We start from the raw sequence: 23,613 nt of genomic DNA on the forward strand, positions 1-23,613 counted from the left end.
GTCATGTGAGGGTACAAATTGGTATCATCTTTTACAGCATCAAGTTCGCAATATCAATCCAGGTAGTAAGCAAAAATAGACCCTTAAACGCAGTGACCCTATGCACTTAGTATTAGGAAATCAAAGACGAACACAAAGTTTGCTGGAGTCCAGGGAGCATTCATTACAGCAGCAATTTACTGCTCAGTAGTTCAGAGAACAAAGGGTTTGTTCTTTTTATCCCACCTGGTATGATTTGTATGATTATGAGCCACTTATCTCATCTCTCTGCCTCCGTCTCTTCATCTGTATTATGGCATTAGTTAATGTTGTCTCAGCCATGTGTTCAAATTCAATGAGATAATGGAGCTAAAGAGATCCCTTAGAGCACAGTAAAAGTTGCCTACTTTTTGCTTTAAAAAAAACAACTATTAGTTGGGATTTAATACAGATATCCTTCCATATTTCAGTCACATCAAGTAGAATGTACAATTATTACCACAATCGGTGTCCAAACCATCTTTTTCTACATGGACTCCTTGACACCGTCTCCCTTTTGCTCCACCACCACCACTGTACCCCCGTCCCCTGAACCCTTTAACTCTACTTGATGGCCCTCTAGGGTCATCAGTCCTAGGTTTCATATACCAAAACACCAGACAAGCAAAGCATACACCACAGCTTCAAGACAGTGACCTCCATTGACATAACACCTCTGAGATACACGCTAAAATGAACAAACAAAAAACAAAGAAAACAATTCAAACCAAAAATACAGAAAATTTTGGAAACCAGATCAGATCCAGCCCACATCATAGGGGGATCTACTAACAAAGTTTTAACTGTTCAGGTCAGATTTATGCCTTTGATCTTCTATACTCCTCTCTCCCAAGCGCGCTCTCTTTAGTGACCCCTTCCCTCCCATCCCTCAATTTTAAATCGGGGAGTTCTCCAGAGGCTTATTTCCTGAGTAGTTCCACAAATGAATCTTGGGCTCCCACTGTCATCCATTCCCTTCTGCACAGCAGATTCTCACAATTTAGGCTCTGATACTGGTGCCTTCTTTGACTTCCGATCATATGGGTTCCAATCCTTCAGTGACTGATGATGATGTGGTTCTTCCATGAGGACTTCGTTGACATCTCACTTAGAGGGGTGGGAGAGCTAAGAGGGAGATGATGTCAAGAAGTCCAGGAAGGAAAAGTATGTTTGGAGGCTGATTATGGAAGTAATTGTAAAATTCTGTTTGACCTGATTGAACTAGGAAATGACATGACAAATATACTAACTCCCAAGTTACAACAAATGAAAAAAAAATGGATAGATCCAGGAATGGGTTTAGGGCTTGCATTAAATCCTAGCTCCAACTTAAGAACAATAAGTTCTTACATCATGGCCCTGCTCAATACTTACCCTCAGGAAGGGAACCCACAAGATACAGGGGTGCTATAGAAAAATGTGGCGAAGAATTTCGATGGTTCCTGGTTAGCAGATAAAATAGCATCTGGGGTCTTAAAGGCTTGTCTTGTATATCTGCTACAACTGGGACCATGAAGATTTAGGTCACCAACATTTGTTTTTTATCCCTTCGCCTATGCCACGCCTCCTCCAGTCTACCTGCACTTCTGCCCCAGGCTCATTCCTCTTTACATCTCAAGCCTTGTCTCACCAACACAAAGCTTCATCGTTAAAAGCCCTGAGCTTGAATTCAGGGGCTGTGAGTTGTAACCATGCATGGCTATGATATCTTAACCAATGGGGAGAATTCACTTGAAAGATAAATGTGCAAATTCTACCAGAATCTTCTTTTCACAGATTCCGTAAGACAGGGTTTTTGGTTTGGGTTTTTTTCCCATTCATAGAGGAATTGATCATTCATCCTAGAATCTTACTGAAATCAAATTAGATTCTATTTTTGGCCTGTATGAAAGCTAAAACCTCCCCCTTCTCTTCCTTTTTACCATCCATGAGATAAAATATGCAAAACCTGCATTAAAAAATTCACATGCATAACTCAAGTCATCTTTTACAAACACTTTTATGCATGGATGTTAAACTGGCACGGTAAATGCTATTCATTATTTAAATGTTTAATTTCCCATAAAATTCCTAGCAAAAGTGACAACTTTACGAACAGTAAACAATGAAAAATGCTTAAGATTAACTTCTTTTCTAGTTCATTTTTTTTTCACATTAACCCTGATTCTGCTATTTTCAAATGTCAACTTTATCACCACGAGTTTATCTATAACCATCAAAGAGAAGCAGCTGTATTTACATTTAAGTTGCATAATTTAGGTGGACTAGATTGTGTGTGCGTGTGTGTGTGTGCATATAGTCCCATGTGTATACATATATATGTATTGTTATTATTGTTGGGTATTTGGTGAAGTTTGGGGAGACAGAAAGAGTGTAATTGTGTATCTTTCATTTAAGAAAGAAGAGGAAGAAGAAAGGGAAAAAGAACCCTACAACTTCAATATTTCATGACACTAAATTTGAGTTCAAATGTAAAATTTTGCAAAACTCCTTAAGAACACCACAAGTTTCCCTATCAAGGAGTTGTAGCGAATTGCAGCTACTCTTTTTTTCTACACTAAACACCAAGGCTTTTATCCATTATTGTACTGATGCCACGGCATGGGTTTGGTTTGGGAGTAATGTATTGCTTTTTCATTTTGAATAGTTTGATTGGCACATGTTTCACATATCATGCAATTTAATATTTCAATCATAAAGTATTTAAAGGAGCAAAATAAAGTGTAATCGTTTCTTAGTAGAGAGCATTTAAAAATATGTGCATCACTTAATTCTGAAGTGTAAATCAAAGAATATAAGTATAAATGTGTTTAAGTACAAATACATGTTTTTAAAGACCTGCTTTGGTTTTGTATGGACCTATAATAGGAATTCTTGTAAAAGTAAAACTTGCTCATTTTTTCCCAAAATATTTCTGATTATAGGCCACAGGTTCAAGACTTGGTGCCATAGTACAAAATGCGACCTGCATGGGACTCTCGGTTATTGTTTCCTTCATCTATGGATGGGAGATGACACTCTTGATTCTGATTACTGCTCCGGTACTTGCTCTGACAGGAATCATTGAAACCACAGCAATGACTGGGTTTGCCAACAAGGACAAGCAAGAGCTTAAGCGTGCTGGAAAGGTAGAGGGAGACTTCGTTTACCGTCGTGCATATTTTAAGATGAAAACATAATCAGGGCGCCCATCTTTATGTGTTGGCTTCATCCCTTAGGCATCTGTAGAAGGTATAGACAGACCAAGAGGCACTCAGAGCCATTGAAGATGCTGTGCTCGATATGTTACAGTACATTCAGAGTCTATATCTAGCATATATGTGATATGAGCGAGTTATTTAAACTTTTCTGGACCTTTGTTTCCTTGTCTGTAAAGTAGAAGGAAGCATAGTATTCACTTACACATTTTTTTGGTAAAGAGTGAGCAAAATTCCAGAATTGGTATATGCACACAATTATGAGTATCTGGAACACAGTGAACAACAAAAACCTGCTGTCCTGAAGTTCATACCAACTCCTGGTGACCCCGTGTGGTACAGAGAAGAACTGCTCTCCGTGGCTTTTTTGGCTCTGAGTTTTATAGAAGCACATGGCCTTTTTTCACCAGGCCTTTGGATGGGTTCAAACCACCCACCTTCAGACCAGCAGTTGCACATAAACCATTCACATCACCCACAGACCTTTGGAAGACAGTAAACACTCAATAGCTCTAACCATTATGACTGTGTTGCATCATGGGAAATTTTTCTCATGCTATGGTTGTTGAATAATCACATGTGCCTGAAAAAATCATTGCACTGAGTCGTTTAATTTTCAAAATAAAAGGGAAATGCAATCGTTTCTGAATAGAAGGCAACACACTGCTTATAGAAAGAGCCTAACACAAGGTTTTAGAGACAAGAACCATTTTTATACTGGTCAAAATGAACAATGTAATTATTTTTAAAATTCTTTGACAGTTGTTTATCTGGATCAAACATATTTACATGTAAGTCATTGTTCAATTGGAGTTTAGGGAAATATTTGCCGTGTGGAATTTTAAGATCTGAGAGAACCAAAGATTCATAATGTATTTAAACCATTTAATTGTATGGTACATGAATCATAGAAAGTCAATAAAATCATTTCAATTTTTTTAAATACAAGAATGGAAGATCCAACCCCTCAGTCAAAGTAGAAATCCCAAACAGCCACTCATCGGCTCATCCCCCTTCATCTTCCCAATCTGTGGCAGGCAAGCATTACCTACCCTCAGATAGCTCTGAATGGCAGGTAGCTCTTTGTAATTTTTGTTTTTGTTTTTTAGTTAGCCTGCTATCTTAATCTCCATGGCTTTACTCTGGCTAAAGACCCCCCAGCCTGTTTCTCAAGACAGCCCTGCAGAAGCTGTGTCATGTAAACCCCGAGGGTTCTCTTAACCTTTCAGCATTTCCTTCCATATTGCTACATTGAAGAGCCATCATCTGGATAGGAAAAAAACAAAAATAGATTGTCATTTCACTTACGATTTGTGGCAACGTGACTGTATCACTGCTGGCACGTTATATGTCTTATGAATATTCATGAGTAAGGGCTCCAAGCACATGACTCATGGTAATTTTCTTTAGCTAACCTTTCAACCTTTCCGCATTTCTTGCGCTGGATGCGGACCCTTGAAAGGTCTTCTACTGCTGTACAGACCGAACGGCTTTGGTAAAAATTGGTCTCAGAGACAGTCAAACGTTGCATAGTCACCTCCCTGTTGCATACATTACAAAATGTCTTCGTTAATGGGACCCCAGCTCATGAGATTCTATTTGTGTTACTTTTATGCCATGAACTTTACTCACATATGCACCCTAAGAAACACCTATTTGTTTTTTCATTTTTACGTGGGGTTTTCTTTGCTATTATTGGAGTAACATCACATTATCCAAACAGTCACACCCATCAAATAGGTTTTCTGAGTCCTTTTCTAATGCTTTTAGTCAATCTTCAATTTATCAAACATCGGTTTAGTATATTGAAAATGGTAGACGTACGTCCTTTCATTGCATGCGTATCTTTGCAAAACTCCGCCAATGTTTTCTTTTTCAGGTTTTAAATGCTCTCACATTACCTTTTTAAAAAAGTTATGTATACATTTCTAAGGCTATGTAATGATCTTGGTCATTTATCTTTTTGAAAAGTAATCACGAAATTGTTTTGTACTTTTTCCTTCAGTATTCTTTTTTTAGGGGGGATTTATTTCCGTTGTATTGGCACTTCTTCCATATATCATACAATTCAATAGTTCAATCATATGAAGATTTGTACAATCATTACCACCAGCGATTCTAGAACACTTTCTCCTTTTTACTCATTAGTACTGTCATTTTTTAATTGTGGCAAAAATGTACACAACAAAGCATTCTCTAATGGAACACTTTCCACGCGTCCAATTCAGTCCACAGTCTTCAGTACTCCTTGTCCACTTTCCTTGCACACTACAAAATCTACTACAACGACAAGTGTCTGAGCTCGTTGTGAAAGCTAACGTGAACGTAGAAAAGCTAATGAGCCTTTAGATCATTCAACCTCAAAGTCGAGAGCAGAATCCTGGAGTCGTGAACTCAGGCCCGAGGTTTGGTTGTCTTTTGTAACCATGGTCCCCTTCAAATACTGCCTGCCATCTGAATTTGCCCCCTTCTCCCAGACCGGAAACAAAATATGAAAACTGCAAGATTCTCTTTCAAACAAGCATGCATTTTCCTGTCCAATACGTTTACTCTAAACCACAAATCTTCCCTCCAATTGGTGACTCACGCTCGTTGGAAACAATATGAATATGGGTCGTCTGTGAATTACATTTCATTGAGAAAGACTCTGTCTTTTTAAAAACCTTCTAGCCCCATCCCAGGCTACTTCACTGGCCTATTCCTGAGTCCTTGGTTATGATTTGCATGTTGGTACTAGAATAAAATAGTTGTTTATTTGATTTTCCTAACTTCTTTTCTAGTTGTCTTATAACTTATAGGAGAGCTCCTTTGCAAGACGATGTATGGACATAATCTTCTCCAGTCATTAGCTTCTCCCAGTTAGTGGACCAGTTTAAATAAAAAAATTTAAAGATTGAAGGAGATTAAACTTAGATGAGTTGACCCTTTTTTTTTTTTTTAGGTGCCGATACCAAGGGCTCAATAGAGAATAAATGTCTAAAAAACAATCATGGAACATATGTACAAATGTAATTGATACAATTGACGTATGGATTGTTACACGAGCTGTAAGAGCCCTCAATAAAATGTTTGTTCTTTTTAATTGAACAAGGAACCACCATAGGACCCAGCAATGTCAATGCTAGTTACTTACCCCAGATTATAAAAAGCAGGAGCACACGCACACGCACACGTACACGCACACACAAAGACTTCTTTGGTCTGTCATTTTGAAGGTCCCGAGGTGGGGCCAATAGTTTGCAGCTGTAACCCTGGTTGGCACAGTGGTTAAGCATTGGGCTACAAACCACAAGGTCAGTAGTTCAAAACCACCAGGGGTTCTGTGGGATAAAACCCACAGGAGCAGTTCTATTCTGTCCCACTAGGGTTCCCGTGAGTCAGAATCCATTCAATAGCAGTGAGCTTGGTTGGGGGTTTGCTGCCCTGAATGTTGGTGGCTTGAATGTACCCAGCTGCCACAAAGATCAAGATGATAAGGTGTCACTGAGTCGATTCCAACTCATAGCGACCCCACGGGACGGATTACAATGCTGCAGAGGGTTCTCTAGGCTGTAACCTTCACAGGAGCAGATTGGCCGAGTTTTCTGCCCCAGAGCCATGGTGTGGGTTCAAACCGTCGATCTCCTGTGCCACTAGAACTACTTCCAGGAAAATGACAGCCAAGAAAAACCCAGGGAGCAGTTCTTCTCAACCACACATGGGCTGGTCCTAAGGCAGCATCGAATCAGCAGCAATGAGTGTGGGTTATTTAAGTTCATTATCTTGAAATGAGATTTGGGGGGCGGGGGGTCAGGATTGGCCAGAGCTGCTTCTTAATATGTCCCCAGTGTAACTGACTGGAATTCACAACTGGAAAAAGTTTCATCACTACTCGTTTTGTTTATATATTGTGTTGTCCTGTTTTATAAGATAGCAACTGAAGCTGTGGAGAATATCCGTACTGTCGTGTCACTCACCAGAGAAAAAGCCTTTGAACAAATGTATGATGAGACGCTTCAGCCTCAGCACAGGTGACTGTAGATTCCTACTGCTTCCATTACTCTATGTGGCAGTATCCCCATAACCCCCACCACACAGTCACCCGCTGCCTCGTCTGCCCTAGAATCTTCCCTAATAATGGCATGTCCTACCTCTCCTGCCACTTTACCAAGAAACAGCTCAAGGAGGAATTCAGAGCAAACATAGCTACCGGTGAACGTATTGAACGTTGGGTCCCTCTGCTCAGCCACATTTACCAGTCTAGTCCTGTCTCTGCCAGTTTCCCAATGATCCGGAGACAAGACTGAGGAACTAGCTTACTCCACCGCTGAGGAAAAGGAGCCCTGGCGGCATAGTGGAGGACAAGTTGGGCTGCTAACCACAAGCTCAGCAGTTTGAAACCAGCAGCTGCTCCGCAGGACACAGGGCAGGCTTTCTGCTCCTGCGAAGAGGCGCAGCCTCAGACTCCCAGGGCCAGTTCTCCTCTGCCCTGTGGTCACTAGGCGTCAGATCCAACTCCAGGGCAGTGAGATTGGGAGCTTTTTTGAGAGAGAAAAGAAGATTGCTCTGCTCTATTAAATCCCTACGAGAGTCCACATTTTACAACAGATCTGTACACAATGTATTTGCTCACATCTTTTCATTTCAAAGCAGGACTTCTTGTCATGCTGGTTTAGTGATGTTCTCTGTTGACTTGGTCAGCACACTCCTGCTGTACTCTTGTTCTCGTGTTTACATTCAGGACCGCTTATTTAACGTCCACGGCATATTCGCTAAGTGAACGCAAAATTATAATAGAGAACATTTCTAAACACCTTTAAACTAAATCTCTCCAGCTCTTGTTAAGCTGTCTTTCACAGACTGACTGCTCATTCTTTGTTCTTGTCTGTAAATAAAACTTGACTGCACTTAACTACGGAGCAGCTGTGGCGAAAAATCACTCTATGATCTCTTTTCTCTGTGAATAATTCTCAGCAGTAGAAAACCACTTTCTCTTCCAGTCCTTAGAGGGAAATGTATGTATCCACTAAATTACAGCATGTCTAATTCTTCTGCACTCACTACTCTGCAATATTCGTTAAATGGACCTCACTGTATCTCATGGCCCGTTGTTTGTTAAATGTTGTGTTTCAGAAACGCCTTGAAGAAAGCCCAGATTTTTGGAAGCTGCTACGCGTTCAGCCATGCCTTTGTGTATTTCAGCTACGCGGCGGGCTTTCGGCTGGGAGCCCATTTAGTTCAAGCGGGACGAATGACCCCCGAGGGCGTGTTTGCGTAAGTTGTGTAAACCTCAAAACACTCCAAGCGCGCCTGCTACTTCCATTACCTGGAACCCGCTCCAGTTTATAGCAGAATGCTACTTCCATTACGTATGCGCAAAAGATATGCTTACATGTGTGCACACCTGTATACACATTGCATGCATATGTGCACACCTGTATACACATTGCATGCATATGTGCACGTATACATATACACGTATGTGTGTGCACGTATATATCATACGTGTGTATATGTATGTACAGTCATTGAAGTGTGGGCTGGCTGATAAAAGGCTGGCATATTTTTTGAAAGCAGGTGATGCGGGTTTCAGTTTCCTAGAAATTGGGACTATACGGGATTCAATTATGACCTTTCGTCACCCATTCCTTAGGAAATTTGTGAGCCTTCCAAAAACTCCAAACGCCCTGGTGCCTCAGTGGGTTAAGCATTGGGCTGCAAACCAAGAGGTCAGAAGTTCTAAGCGAACAGCTGCTGCATGGGAGAAAGCTGAGGCGCTCCGCTTTGATAAAGGTGTGCAGCCTCGGAGCGCCTCCGGAGCAGTTCGACTCTGTCCGATCAGGGTCACCAGGCGTTAGACTCGACGCCACGGCGCTGGGTTCCTGAAACGCAGGGTGGCCGTGTCTTCATGAGATAATGACAGTCAATCAGTGCTGCTCTAGGACAACACATGTAAATGGCGGGCGTCTTTCCGGATTGGTTTTTGTTCTTATGTTTGGTCATCAGATTCTAATGATGATGCTTTTTTTCCAAAGCACTTGGGACCTTCTATTTTGAAAATCTAGAAATATAATTAAGCACAGATTTATGGGAATACTCAAATCCAATTGCTGAAATTAAAAAACTTAATTCTGAGTGAGCTTCCTCTGCCTCCCTGTATTGATAGAAAACTCCTTAATCTACAGCCAAATATCATTGCTAGACAGAAGCAGAGAAATCCATGCAATATTTGACTGGAAAAAGTAAGGTTATATATTTTGACAAGTGCCCCATCAAAGCATAACTATCATAACAAGGATCAAAATACCATAACAAGGATCTTCAAAATAATGTCAGGCAGTTACATGTGCTTCAAGGATACCACCATTTAACTAAGCATATGAGAAACTTCCGTTTGAAATTTGCCTCCCAAGACTCAGGTCCTTTTCTTTGGAAGGTCCTCCTTAGATGTATGCTGATGATATATTGAATTTTAAGAAGCATCTAAATGTCTTTTGGAGTCAAATAATTTCAGAATAACTTGGATAATTTTTAGTTGCTAGTCACATGAACAAATATGTATCTACTGCGCATTAAGTGAGTCCCCAGGAAAGTTCTTTGCTAAGCACTTGTAAGAAAACAGTCTATCCTTCATTAATTATTCTTGAATCTCACTCAATGGTAAACCACTTTGCAGTTTCTTCGAAGTCCATATCATTCCTTGTAAAATGGAATATATGTGTTTCAATTTTCTAGCATCTCTATGTCCCCTGGCCTAATATGTTCTGGTCACAAAAAACTTCTGGAGTTTTGCATATGTGGGATTGTAAATCACAATGAGGATCTTTGGTCTTAGACTTCAGTCGGATTACAAAGATTAATTAATTAGGGAGATTATTAAGGCATGAACTCTACAGTTCCATAAATTAATTTACATTGGTAGTCAAGAACACATCCTCACAACAAGACCAATAAATACCTTCATGATAAATGAAGAAAAGATTGAAGTTGTCAAGGATTTCATGTTGCTTAGATCTATGACCAATGCTCATGGAAACAGCAGTCAAGAGCTCAAACAACACAGTGCATTGGGTACATCTGCTGCAAAAGCACTCTTTAAAATGTTAAAAAACAAGGATGTTATTGTGAGAACTAAGGTGTGTCTGAGCCAAGCCGTGGTAATTTCAGTAGCCTCCTATGCATGCAAATGTTGGATATTGAATAAGGAAGATAGAGAAGAATCCATTGAATTATGGTGCTAGCAAAGAATATTAAAAGTACTGTGGACTGGCAAAGGAAGAAACAAATCGATCTTGCAAAAGTCAGAGTGCCCCTTAGAGGCAGGAGGGTGCGACTTGGTCTCATGTGCTTGGGACGTGTTATCAGGAGAGATCAGTACCTGGAAAAGGCCATCCTGCTTGGTGAAGGAGGGGAGCAGTGAAAAAGAGGGAGGCCCTTGACAAGGTGGGTTGACACGGTGTCTGCAAAAATGGGCTCAAACAAATGAATGATGGTGAGGATGGGCAGTGTGTTGTGTTGTTGAAGGCAGGGCCATTATGAGTTGGAGTCCACTCAATGGCACCTAACAACAGCAACAATTTAACAACAACAACTCACTACTCTCCCTCTCCAACCCCACCTTCTCGCTCATGCAGCCAGCCATTTCCTCCCACTGGTTCTAATGAAATGCACACAATCCCAATCTTAAAATTTTACTTATTTCAAAAGTTTGAGGAACAACTGTTTGAAGTACAGAAATTGTTTTTCTAATGGTCTTCTGAGTCTAAAATCTCTGCAGCTTTTCTGAAATCCCCACAGTCTCATTTTTTCAGTATAACTGGTCTGCAGTATTATAAGAAATCAAGGCAAATAAACCCAATCATACTAATGTAAGATTTCTATTGAACTTACAAAATCACATTTAAAAAATTAGAAATCAAGGTTATTTCTAATTGGCTTACATGAACATAGTAGCAACAACAACAACAACAACAAACAAAATCAAAACAAAAAGGCAATCAAGGGAGAATCACTTCATTTTCCATTGCCAAACTCACCTATCTGCCATAGTGTTATCCACTCTGTGCTCAATGCCACTTACAACATAATGTGAAAAATATTAGCATGTTTTTTGAAATGACCTTATGTCTTTTGAAATGACCTTCTAAAAAAAATAACAAGGTTTTTGAAAAGAAACCAACCTAATAACAAGGTTTTTTTAAATTAGCATGTTCTTTTAAATGAACACAGTTGGCAAAAATGAATTGTGTGCATGTTGTTTGTGTAACATAGAGTATTTAACGCCCATAATTTACTATCCGGGAAGCTTTGGACAGCATTAAAGCACTCAGCTACTAACTGAAAGGTTGGTTCATGGTCCAAACCCACCAACACTCAGTGGAAGAAAGCTGTGGCTGCACGTATTTCTCTCTGTGTTTAATGGAAACCATAACACAAGAGTTCCACTCAGTCCCGGAGGGTCCTTATACGTCAGAATAGACTCACTCGAATAGGCTCAGTATAAGTTAGAGTAGGACCCTCTCCCGCCAAAAGTGGGGTCTCAGTAAGAGTAACCTGAAAAACCTTATGGAGCAGTTCTGCTCTGTCACATAGTGGGTCTCCAAGTTGAAACCACCTGGATCGACACTGTGGAACATGACAAAACTGACGCTATACGTGGGAATCTTTCCATCTCAAAGGGAATCTCAGGGGAAAGCAACTCTCTTTTCATTATTTTCTCTATCACTACTACTTCTTTTCTTTATAATGACATATCTGAAGAAAAATAATGAAATCCCATGACCCCAAATTCTCTTCTATTTCCAATGTCTCTGCTTTCTTCTGCAGCAAAACAAATCCGCACATCTGTTTTCTACATTCTTGTATACCGTAAGCCTCCTACCTTCTCATCGCTCCTGAACCCACTCCAGTTGAAGTTGGGTTCCCACCAACCACTGGAAAGATTCATTATCAAGATCACTGCTCATAAACATCCCATCCTCCTGTGCTGTCATCTATGCTCAGCTTTCTAATTTCACCTAACGTGACATCTCAGCAGCATCCAAGCTCTCCTTCCTGAAACATTTTCATCTTAGACCTCTGAGAAGCCGTTTGTTTCCCCTCCCTTCTCCTTTATCATTGGCGATCCTTCTCTTTTCCCTTCAGCAGCTCCTTTTTTTCTGCTAGGCCTCCGTCCCTAGGAGGGCCTTCTCCAGCGTCACACCTTCATTGGTAAATTCATCCAGCCCAGTGGTTTTAAATACCACCTATATGCTGGGGACACCCTTCTGTCTATGTCCAACTCTGATCCTTTCCCCTGATCATCACATTCTTATCCAACTACCTATTACACCACTGAGCTTTACTTGGTCAGTGGGCTGGGAGGCGGCCCATCTCTCCACTCCATGCTTTGACTCCTCATTCTGCTACTGCTCCTCTGATGCTGTAGCTGTCTTCCGGGTCCAAGAGGTCCCCTGCACAGGAATCTTGGTTCTAGAGGACTCATTCCATTCCTGGCTTTTGCTGATAAGGAGATGCCTCCTCCTGTTTCTCAGAGGATATGCAGCAGGATAGCACTCCAAGGAATTCTCCAATTGCTCACAGATGAATCCTATCCGTATCCCCCCACTCCACCCTCCCCCACCTCCCCCACCACCACCTTCTTACCAGACACAAGCAAGAGAAAGTTGTTTGGGACTCCTATGGTTCGCGACCCCTTTGGGGGTTCAATGACCCTTTCACAGGGGCCACCCAATTCATAACAGTAGCAAAATTACATTTATGAAGTAGCAACCAAAATAATGTTATGGTTGTGGGTCAGCCCTACATGATGACCTGTATGAAAGGGTGGTGGCATGAGGAAGGTGGAGAACCACTGAGTGAGTGGGTCGAAGGGCCACAGTAAATAAGTCACTGCCTCCGCAACCATCTGTTAGGGAGCCAGTCCTTCCTGGAAATCGGCTTCCAATGTTGGCTTCTCCAAGCTACTCCTGTTGTCCATTGATAATGCCTTTTTTTACCCTCCCCTCCTATATCCATGAGATACGTTGGCCAATAATTGGTCCTAACTCAGCATCAACCATGTATGTGAGTGAAGTGATTATCATTGGAAGTCTACTTCCCTGTATTGAGATTTATTTCAGTTAAAATGAAGCAAGGAACTTTCTTAAATCAAAACGCACACCTGGTGTCTGAGTTGATTCTGCCTCCTGGCAGCCCGTGCGTTAGAGAGTACCGCCAGCCCCCGGGCTTTTTGACTGTCATATTCAAGGGTGCAGGTTGCCAGACCCTTTGTCCATGGGGGTTCACGCTGTCAACGTGGGGGCTCGTTGATTGAGGGCAAACTGTTTGTGCTACTCAGGGACCTGGTCAAGAATGCTATTGTAGTTGTGGTGGTGGTGGTATGTCTGGCACTTCGATTCTCAACCAAAGTGACCCCATAGGACACAGTAGAACTGCCTAGGATTTCCTAACTGTGATCTTTGCGAGAGAAGATCACTAGGTAGGTTTGAACCAATGGCCTTTTGGTGATCGGTTGAACACTTTAACCATTGCACCACTTGAAACGGTCTTGAAAAGGATGGCACAACCTCAAAATCATACCTTCCATTTTCACACCTGCAAGTGGCATCAGGCAGGACTTTCCTGACTAGAATCTCTTAGGCCTGCCAACCATTCCATTACATAGAGTAATCGCAATCACAGCTAGCCTCGATTGAGTCCTTATAAAGTATGAATTCTCTGTTACGCATAACAGCTAATCTTCTGTAGACGATTCCCATTTTACGTATGGAGAAGATGAAGACTCCACTTGGTTACTTAACTTGTCTAAAGTCACATAACCAATAAGTGGGCAGAGACTCAATTTTATGACTCCAGATGCCAGAGAATTTGTTCAGTAGACATTGTTATTATTCCCGTATTTGTGGACAAACCTTCCTATAAGGAGATTAAAATAATAATAACTCTTATTGAGTTCTCTAAACATATGGATGTCCAGCACTGGGCTGATTCTTAACATCACTAGAACAAGTACCTGATTGAGCGTTATTTTATGGCTATAAAGTGCAGGAGAATGAAAAAGCTCCAATACCCATCCACGATACTTCCTGAATTTCTTTTTATTAAATTCATTTAAACGGGTCTTTTGGAAACATAAGCATTGTCTGTCAGAACATTTTTAGCCCATTGGCATAAAAGAGCAATGACTAAGGAGCAGTTTCACACTGGCATTTCTCAGGGTCCTGAAGGAAGGTCATTTTGTTGTGGAGGGGAGAAAGGGAGCGCTGTGAGATAGGGCTGCTGGCATCCCCTTCCATTTGAACATCTTTCAACCTGACTACAGACATAGTAAGAATACCCCTAGTTTATGATAGGACCCAAAGAGAGAGGGTTAGTAAATGTGGGCCTTGTGGTTATTGTTATACGTGGCCGATTCAATTCCAATTCATAGCCACCCTGTGTATGACAGAATAAGGCATTGTCTGGTCCTACTCCATCCTCATAACCATGCCTATGTGGAAGCCTGTGGTTGCAACCTGTGCCTCAGTATGGGCTTAGAGCTGTACACCATTCACAAATGGGGTATTCTTACACCCATGTCTTTAGCTTCTTAGAGACCCAATGGATCCCAAACTACCTACCATGAATGTTTATAGTGAGCATATCCCTTTAGATAAACCCCCAAAGTCACTGCCATCTAGTTGATGCCGACGCATAGCAACCCTATAGGACAGAGTAGAACTTCCCCTTTAGGTGTCTGAAGCTGTAAATCTTTACCGGAGCAGACGACTTCTTCTTTTTCCCATGGAGCAGCTATGGGAGTTGAACTGCTGATCTTGTGGCTATGTGTTGGGCTGTAGTTCGAACCAATCAGTAAACACATATTGTATTAAAACACTCCCTGCAGCCTCTGACAACACTTTCAACTTGCTATTTCACTATAAATGTACAGACTTAAAAAAAACTAAACTCAATGCCCTTGAGTTGATTCTGACTCACAGCGACCCTATCTTGCAGGTAGAACTGCCCCTATGGGTTTCCAAAATTAGAGTAGAAAGTCTCAGTTTTATTTTCTTCTGTCTTGTTTTCCACTGATGCCTTTAGGGCTTTCCTAACTGACTCATGTGGCATCGTCCCAAAAGACGTAGTATCCGCAAAGGGTCTGTAACTCTCTGTACCCTACTTCAGAGCCAGGCTCGAGCTCTGTGAGTCTCGGCCTCCTTTGCAATGCACATTCTTCTGGAGACCCTGGCTGGGTGACTGCAAGACTGGAGGCCCAAGGCCACCCAGAGGGGCCTTGCAGGGAAGGTCATGGAGCACTCTGCGGAGCACAGCTCGGCTCTGACTATCAGGGAGTTGTCTTGAGTTGGAATCAACTCACACCTTTTTTTTTCCCTTTAAGTAAAACAGGTGGGTAGGAAGAAAATAAGACAACACTGCCTTCCACATAGTCATAATAAAAGCCACAGATTAGAAAACTGCCTAAGGAGAAAATTCAGCAACTTACTTGTCTATATAGAAGCCCTGGTGGGGTCAGGTTATGCATTGGGCTGCTGACCGTAAGGTCAACAGTTAGAAACCACCAGCCACTCCTTGACAGAAAGATGAGGCTTTCTACTCCCATAAAGGGTTACAGTCTCAGAAGCACAGAGTAAAGGTTCTACCCTGCCCTATAGGGTCGCTGGGGGTCAGAATTAACTCGCTGGCAGTGAGTTTGGTTTTTGTTTCATTTTTTGTGGTTGTTTGTAGCTTACCCCAATTAAAACCCACTGCCATCCACTCGATTCCAAAACAGAGTGGCCCTACACAGGATTTTTGAGCCTGTCAAACTGAAAATCTTCACGGGAGCACCCAGCCTCATCTTTCTCCAGAAGAGCAGCTGCTGGGTTTGAACTGCCAACCTTGCAGTTGGCAGCCTTATGCCTAACCCACAGTGCCACCCGGACTCCTGGGGTTATTCTGAAATCTAAATATAATTATTGACAAGAAACCATATAGGTTCTCCAATCATAAATATGGGTTATTAGCCATAAGTAACATAGCCAAAAGTGTAAGTCATAATAAGTATCAATAGTTGGCTGATGTTTTGAAATAAAAAAGGATGGAAAGGACTGAGGTAGACTTTGACCACCATATTTGCTGTAGTAGACGGGCAGCTGTGGACCAGTGTGTCAGCATTATAATTAAGAAATCAAGGATCCATATATGACCTCCTCCCTGGGGGACAGACAACAGAAAAGTGGGTGAAGGGAGACGTCGGACAGGGCAAGATACGACAAAATAAACACCTTATAAATTATCAAGGGCTCATGAGGGAGGGGAAAAAAATGAGGACCTGATGCCAGAGGCTTAAGTGGAGAGCAAATGTTTTGAGAATGATGAGGGCAATGAACGTACAAATGTGCTTTACACAATTGATGTGTGTATAGCTTGTGATAAGAGTCGTATGAGCCCCTAATAAAACGATTAAAAAAACAACAGCAACGATAATAAAAATTAAAAAAAATAAATCAGCCTTCCTTAGTCAAAAACAGGGAGAACAGAAAATGCTTCTTTTAGCATTGACTACCTTGGTATCCACCCACCTCCTGCCTGGCTCCTCCCCAGAGACTCTGGGAGAGAGGAAGACAAGATAGACGAGCTAGAGGGATCCGCTACTGGAGGGCTGTGAAAGGGAGAAATCCAGAAAGCACCGACTGCTGTCTGGGGTCCTCTGAAGATTCCGAAATGAAAAAGTAAGTGTTAGCAAGCCTTGACACGTGGGGAGAGACAGTCCAGGCCCACCTTCCACTAGATTCTAGAATAAGTCCACTAGGGACTGGAAGGACCACTGTGCAGGGAAAACAGAGTGAGCAAGGACATTTATGTTCCCACCCTACAGCTTCAGTGTTGAGACCCTAGGGTGATCGCTTCATTTCTCTGAACTAAGGGCACCTCGGGTGTTAAGAAGTGCTAACAGTTACCACCAGGCCCCACTCCAGGAGGCCCTGAGTGGTGTAAATAGTGAGCAAGGTGGGAAATGTGATTCCAGCCAGAGGAGCTTCAGAAGAAGAGGCCAAAAAATGTAGCCAGGCAAAACTGGGAGCCCTCGCAGTCCAAGCTACTGTCCACGACGTCACCATGAGTCAAGGTGGGGGTACAGGGGCAGCAGCTGACAATAACTTATCTCCTGGGCAGTGCTTACCTGGTATCCCAGATAGGAAAAACATGCTAGATGATTCAAACCCACCCCCAACCCCCAAACAACAACAACAACCCAAAAAAACCCAAATCTCAGCACCATCAAGTCGATTCCAACTCAGAGTGACCCTATAGGACAGGGTAGAACTGCCCCTGTGGGTTTCTGAGGCTGTAACTCTGTCTCCCGATACATTCAAAGTGCCAGCAAAAAGTAGCTCTGGTGACCTCTGAGGAGAGGATTTAGGGTGGGAAGAAGAGGCTCCTTAAGTTGTTAATGGGTGGTGTAGGAAAAGAAGAAGAATCACTTCTGTGAGAAAAGATGCTGGACCCTCTGGTCAAGGAAAAGAAACTTACTGAATCAGGACTGGGGAGGTTGTGATTGGATCTACATCTAATTTGCTCATCTCTACGGAAGAGGGAGGTTTTCTGTTTTTGGTTTTTACAAGAAAGGTCTTATTAACCCTCATTGTATGAGAAGAATATTAATAACTGACATTTGCTGAGCACTGATTACATATAAAGTATTGTACTAAGCACTTTACATTGTTCACTCATTTGGTTTTCACAACAACCCTGTAAAATATGCTCTTGTTTTCTCCTACTTACCAGTAAGCAAAGCACAGAGAAGTTAAGTCGCAAGCCCAAGGTCACCCAGCTAGTAAATTCTTGGATGGCATCCAGGAGCCCTGGCGTCACAGTGGTTACGCATTGGGCTCTGATCAGCCAGGTTAAAAATTACCAGTCTGATCCATGGGAGCAAGACAGGACTTTCTACCCCCATAAATGTTACAGCCTTGGAAACTCAAAGGGGTAATTCTGCACTGCTCTATAGGGTCATGGTGAATCAGCATTGACTCGATGGCAGTGAGTGGAGCTTGTTGGATGTCATCGCAGTGGTTTGGCTTCAGAACTCTAGCTCTGAAAACTCTACAATACTTCCTCTTAGGAAAAGTTACCAGAGTGGACAGAGAAGCAGGCATTGGGATATTAGATCCCAAACCAAATTCCCAAACCAATACCATCAAGTTGATTCCAACGCAGAGTGAGCCTACAGGACATGGGAGGACTGCGCCTATGGGTTTCTGAGGCGGTCACTCTCTATGGGACTGAAAAACGTTATCTTCCTTCCTCAGAATGGTTGGTGGTTTGGAATCGCTGACCTTGGGCAGTTAGCAGCCCACTCAGTAACCCATGACCCCACTAGAGTTCCTCAGGTTATTAAATAGGAACCAGTAAATATGCACACTATTCCTGCTCCATTCAATTTCAGTTAAAACTAAGATTGTTGATTTTTCTACTTTCAGTTGGTGTTCCTAGACAAAAGATGATTTTTAAATTCCTATTAAATTCTTAGCAGGAATGTGGAAAGACAGGATCTCCCTAATGCACAAACAGACTAGAGCAGATCTATCTGATGAGGAGGCAGTAAAGTGGTCCCATTAGCTCACGGAGAACATGGAACTGGGGAAGGAGAGGACAAGCATCGGAAGATGCTGGGATGCTCCTTTCTAGACCTGTACTGGCTCCGTGGTACAGCTGGCATGAAGACTTTGACCACAAAGTCAATACCAAATAAGGGTAGACTAGATGAGTATATAGGACGTCTCCTTCCATGGCCAAGTTAAACATAGGAGAGTTACGGAAGTTACATTTCAGGTATGCGCCATTCCTATTTTACAAGTGTGTCTCTCAAAAGTGTGTTCAGAATGGGAAGGGAGGGAAGGAGAAGTAATGGGGTAGAGGGCAGACCAGGTGTTAACTTGGTAAAAGGAAACATCCATCCTACAAGAGGGAAATGGGGGCAACGGGGAAAGGAGGCCAAGCTACCTGGGAGCATGAATAAATTGTTAAAGTTGCTGAACACAAAAATGATGATCTGGAATGTAAAGCCCCACCTAATTCACAATAAAAACATTTCAGGAAAAAAGAATTTATTCAGCATGGCAATAGTTTCTGAACTAAGAAGTGGCCTGGGTTTTTTGTTTTATTTTGTAATGTTATATATAGAAGCGAAGGGGTGTGTAAGCAAGTTTTATAGATTAATACTTTGATAAATATGTTGTTAGTGGCTTCAAAGCATTTGGCTTTTTAGTTATATATATATATATATATATATATATCCCAAGGTGTGAATTGCCCCAAGACCAACAGTGGCACGGAAGACTGGCCTGAACATTTCCCTGGGGTAAATTCGAACCGTATTTGAGGATCCGGTTTGACTTCATCGCGGACTTACAACACAGATTGCTGTTCAGAACATACTTGTTGAGTGGGAGGGGACTGCATTTTAACTCAAGCTAACTGGGTCCCTGCAGGGTAAGACAGATTCTGTAGCAAAGCCACCTCCTGGGTGAGCCTTGACTTTCTACAGAGCCCACCCTGGGGAAAGTATAAAGGAGATTAGTGGTTTGGATCCATCCCCCAGATCGGTCATCACCACAAAGCTAGGGTTTCCCTCCAGGTTCTCAACATAAACCTCATCACTTCAGACCCTTGCTCTCCCCTCAACACACACAACAAAGACAACACTAGGATCTCTAGCCAATATTTCTTTACTTCCTGTTCTACTGTCCCTTCTTTGTACCTTTTACCTCTCACAGACACACACTCTATATGGAAACCTCTTCTGTTTTCCTTGGTCGTAATTCCATTCTAAGAGAGACTTAGCCAGACCGGAGTAGCCCTGGACATTTATGCTTACTCCTTAAGATGACTTTACGGGTGGAAATCTCAGGACAGGTAAATGTTTGGGCACACCTAAAATCATAAAGGGAAACTCTGCACCTTGTGACTTCTGCACCGCCTCTGTTCCAGTCTAGTGGGACTAGAATCCAGGCATCCTGACGCGTAATCCAATTATCTTCCTGTCTCATCCACTGGCTTTGGCTTGGAGCAGCCCAGCTCCGCCTGGTCTTTCCTGCCTTTGAAAACAACAGTGCCAGCCTAAACTCAGCAACCCCTTTGAGCTTTAGTTCATTTCTGTAAATGTCAGTACTAACAATGCCTTGACATCACAGGACTGGGTGCTATAATAATATTCAAGCCAGACATTTCAGTAAATGATCATTTTTATAGTTTATATTGTGTTTGAACTTTGGAAAGCCAATAAAAGTCAGGACCGAGGTCCAGGTCACTGGAGAGATTGCATCAGCACCCAGCCCTGGGTAGGTTGCATTGTTGGAAAATCACAAGGAGCCTGGATGTATTTACCTTGCTGTGATCCAGCACAGCAAACAAGCAACTGGGCTCTGTGATGTCCTTTTACTGCCTGGTGTTTAAATACTGCCAGTGAAACTTAGTGAATTATACTTTCAACTCTGTTACCCAGATGCAATGTTTTTCATTCCCAGTAAAGGGTTTTCATGCCTCAAATGAAAAAGAAAATGGAAAGAAATTCTTTATCATGGCCAGGTGAGAACCACCTTTCTGCGAATATTCTGTGCACTTCCAAACAGCATCTGCATACTGACTGTTTTATAATTAGCATGCATTGAAATGGAGATCCTGATCTAGAGCAAACTGGAAGATCAAAGCTCTCTCTCCAGTCTTAACTCAGATCTCTCATAGCCAGATTTTGTTTAAGGGCCATTAAGAGAACACAACCCCCACACTTAGCTCCCTTGACAGCGTGTATGTAGCACAACAGACAGATAACCAATCAACTAGCTTCAATGATCTGTTCTAACTGCATTATATGCAAAAACACACCTTCGTCATATCTGCTGTGTAAACTCAGATCTCACTACTAGACACTGTCTTCCTATTGTCAGTTGAATGATCTTCCTGATATCATTGAAGTAAGCAAACCTTACATCAAAGTGGCTGAAAAACTTTTATATTCACAAGTTGGGGGCTTTGTTCTCTCCCTCTCTAATTGAATGGAGAGTGCTTAAGATTTCCCAAGCCCCAAAGGTTATATTGGTATGCAGAGCAAGGAGTGATTACTATGTGGCTGGGGATTTTAAAAGATACCATTGTAGGACTTTCAGAATTAAAAATATCGTCTGACCCAAATGATTATATTCCTTTGCTAATTTTATTTTAATTACTTGACTTATTTTTGAGGTCCACTGTTGTAAAGTCCAGCTACCCACGGTTAAATAGCCTCATCTTTTGATAGAATTTTCACTGCTGTTGCCTATGGAGCACTGGCCATTGGAGAAACACTGGTCTGGACACCTCAATATTCCAAAGCCAAATCGGGGGCGGCACATCTGTTCGCTTTGTTGGAGAAGAAGCCCACCATAGACAGCCACAGTCTAACGGGGAAGAGTCCAGTAAGCACAACTCTCATGTGAACGTCTACTTTTTTTTGGACCAACCAAGGAATGCTTTCTAAACAGAAACATAAATAAAGGCGTTATTTGATAACTTTTTAAAAGATAGTGCTATGGTAACATAAAGAATTAATCATATCAAATAATGGTCATGGCTGCTAGTGAAAACAGAGAGTCTTTTTTAAATCAAGTGTTAAACGGTACAGAAAATGTCCAGATACTTATATTTTGAATATGCAGCTAGCTCATTTGCTGATGTCATGAAAATGTTGATGAACAGAGGAATGGTTTCTACGTCGCATTTAATTGAGACAGCAAGAGTTTAGTCTTAGAGCAAGATTTGCGTTAGGGTGATTTTGTTTATTCCCTGAAAACATATGTGAAGGAGAGTCCTCCCAATTCTGACACAGTTGTTCATGGGAAATAATGTCTAAACAACAACAACAACAACCAATAGGACAATATATGTGTCAAACTGAAACATGCACACAAGTTTAGCCACAAATTCTAATATGGGTTCTTTGAAATGAAATAATAGAGAAATTGTATACTATCAAAACAATAGTCTTATGCATTAATAGTACACAATTTTATTATAGTCTTATACATTAAATATGTACACAATTTTAAGATCTTTCTAGACATTTCAAATTTAAAAGTAATAATATCCATTAGGTATATGTTTTTTTTGCGTGTCTGTGGATTTTTATTATCTAATTTTTTTTTTTTTTAGTTCAAAATGTTGCTGGTTTTATTTTATTTTATTTTTTTTGGTATAGTTATTTTTTTTTAACATTTTATTAGGGGCTCATACAACTGTTATCCCAATTCATACACACATCAATTGTGTATATGTTTTAAAAGAAATTTTTCATTGAGAATTATTTCCCTGTAGGATTTTAATGGCAGAATTATATGCTTGACAGTTTCTAAACAATACAGTATCACTAGAGCTACATAATAATTAAAAGAATTGCCTGTTGTTAGTGACAGAAATAAAAACACCTTGAAATTCTCAAAAGACACAGAGAAGCATATCAGATTGTGTGATCCAAAGATGACAATTACAAAATTTGAATATGGTGCAGAGGAAAGTATCAGAGCTAAATTTATGAACACCCACTTTGCAAATGGCTAGGAGGACAGTGGGAGCCCAAAACCCTTCTGCAGATTATCTGGTCAGACTGAGCCACTGGCAGATCCACTCTAGCCAAAAACGCAAGCGTCTCAAACAGCCGTACTATCCGGCAGAGCCCATTGCAATCTTGATTATGCTGGATTGAACTCGCTACTTGGGTAGTAGACCGCCCTTAAAGACATGACCTGAATTTGTACTGAGAGCTAACTTGTACTATGACAGAAATTTGCTCCCTGGCTTGTTAAATGTTGGTGGGGGTTTTTCCTTCTTGCACATTCCTTGTCATTTTCTCTTTATGTTATTATGATTTTAGCCTTACCGCCTTAGTGCCTTTTATTAATATTATTATTGTTGTCTGTTGGATTTCCCAGCTGTGAAACACAGGAGGAAGGAATGCATAATGAGAATAAATGATACGAGGGGTTCTAGGGAAAGCAGCGCGGGGAACAGGGATGGGAAGGGATTTCAGGAGTAAATGACGCAGGTGGGAGACGGGAGGGAGCCATGGGAACTGGTCATGATTGCACGACTCATTTTAAGGGCGATTTACCCATGGAGCGGGGGGAGGATGCTCTCAGATAGATGTAGTGGTCACTATACAATGCCCATTGATATGACTGAATGACTGAACTATTGAATTGTATGATACGTAAATTATGTACCAACAAGCTGTTGGGGGAAATAATAAAGGAACACCTGGAAGAAAAAACAAGAAATTCTCACAAGAGAATGTTCAAATATACATCACAGTCCAAATAAGATTTCATACTTGTCTTTTGGAGCATAAAGGATGTAAGAAGCAATTTGTTTATTAGAAATTTTATATATTTTAGATGTATAATAG

At 41.4% G+C, this 23,613-nt stretch overlaps 1 protein-coding gene across 1 annotated transcript in view; it reads left to right on the forward strand.

Annotated features, from left to right (window-relative positions):
* ABCB5 (ATP binding cassette subfamily B member 5) overlaps window positions 1–23,613 on the forward strand; it is a 124,062-nt gene that overhangs the window by 89,817 nt on the left and 10,632 nt on the right. The window contains exons 20-23 of the mRNA XM_004702711.1: window positions 2,943–3,146; window positions 7,125–7,225; window positions 8,328–8,468; window positions 21,475–21,631. Coding sequence (XP_004702768.1) covers window positions 2,943–3,146; window positions 7,125–7,225; window positions 8,328–8,468; window positions 21,475–21,631 — 603 coding nt within the window. The remainder of the gene's footprint in view (window positions 1–2,942; window positions 3,147–7,124; window positions 7,226–8,327; window positions 8,469–21,474; window positions 21,632–23,613) is intronic.

Source organism: Echinops telfairi, unplaced genomic scaffold (assembly GCF_000313985.2).
Source record: "Echinops telfairi isolate 266 unplaced genomic scaffold, ASM31398v2 ScPeMD7_23;HRSCAF=83, whole genome shotgun sequence".
NCBI lineage: Eukaryota > Metazoa > Chordata > Mammalia > Afrosoricida > Tenrecidae > Echinops > Echinops telfairi.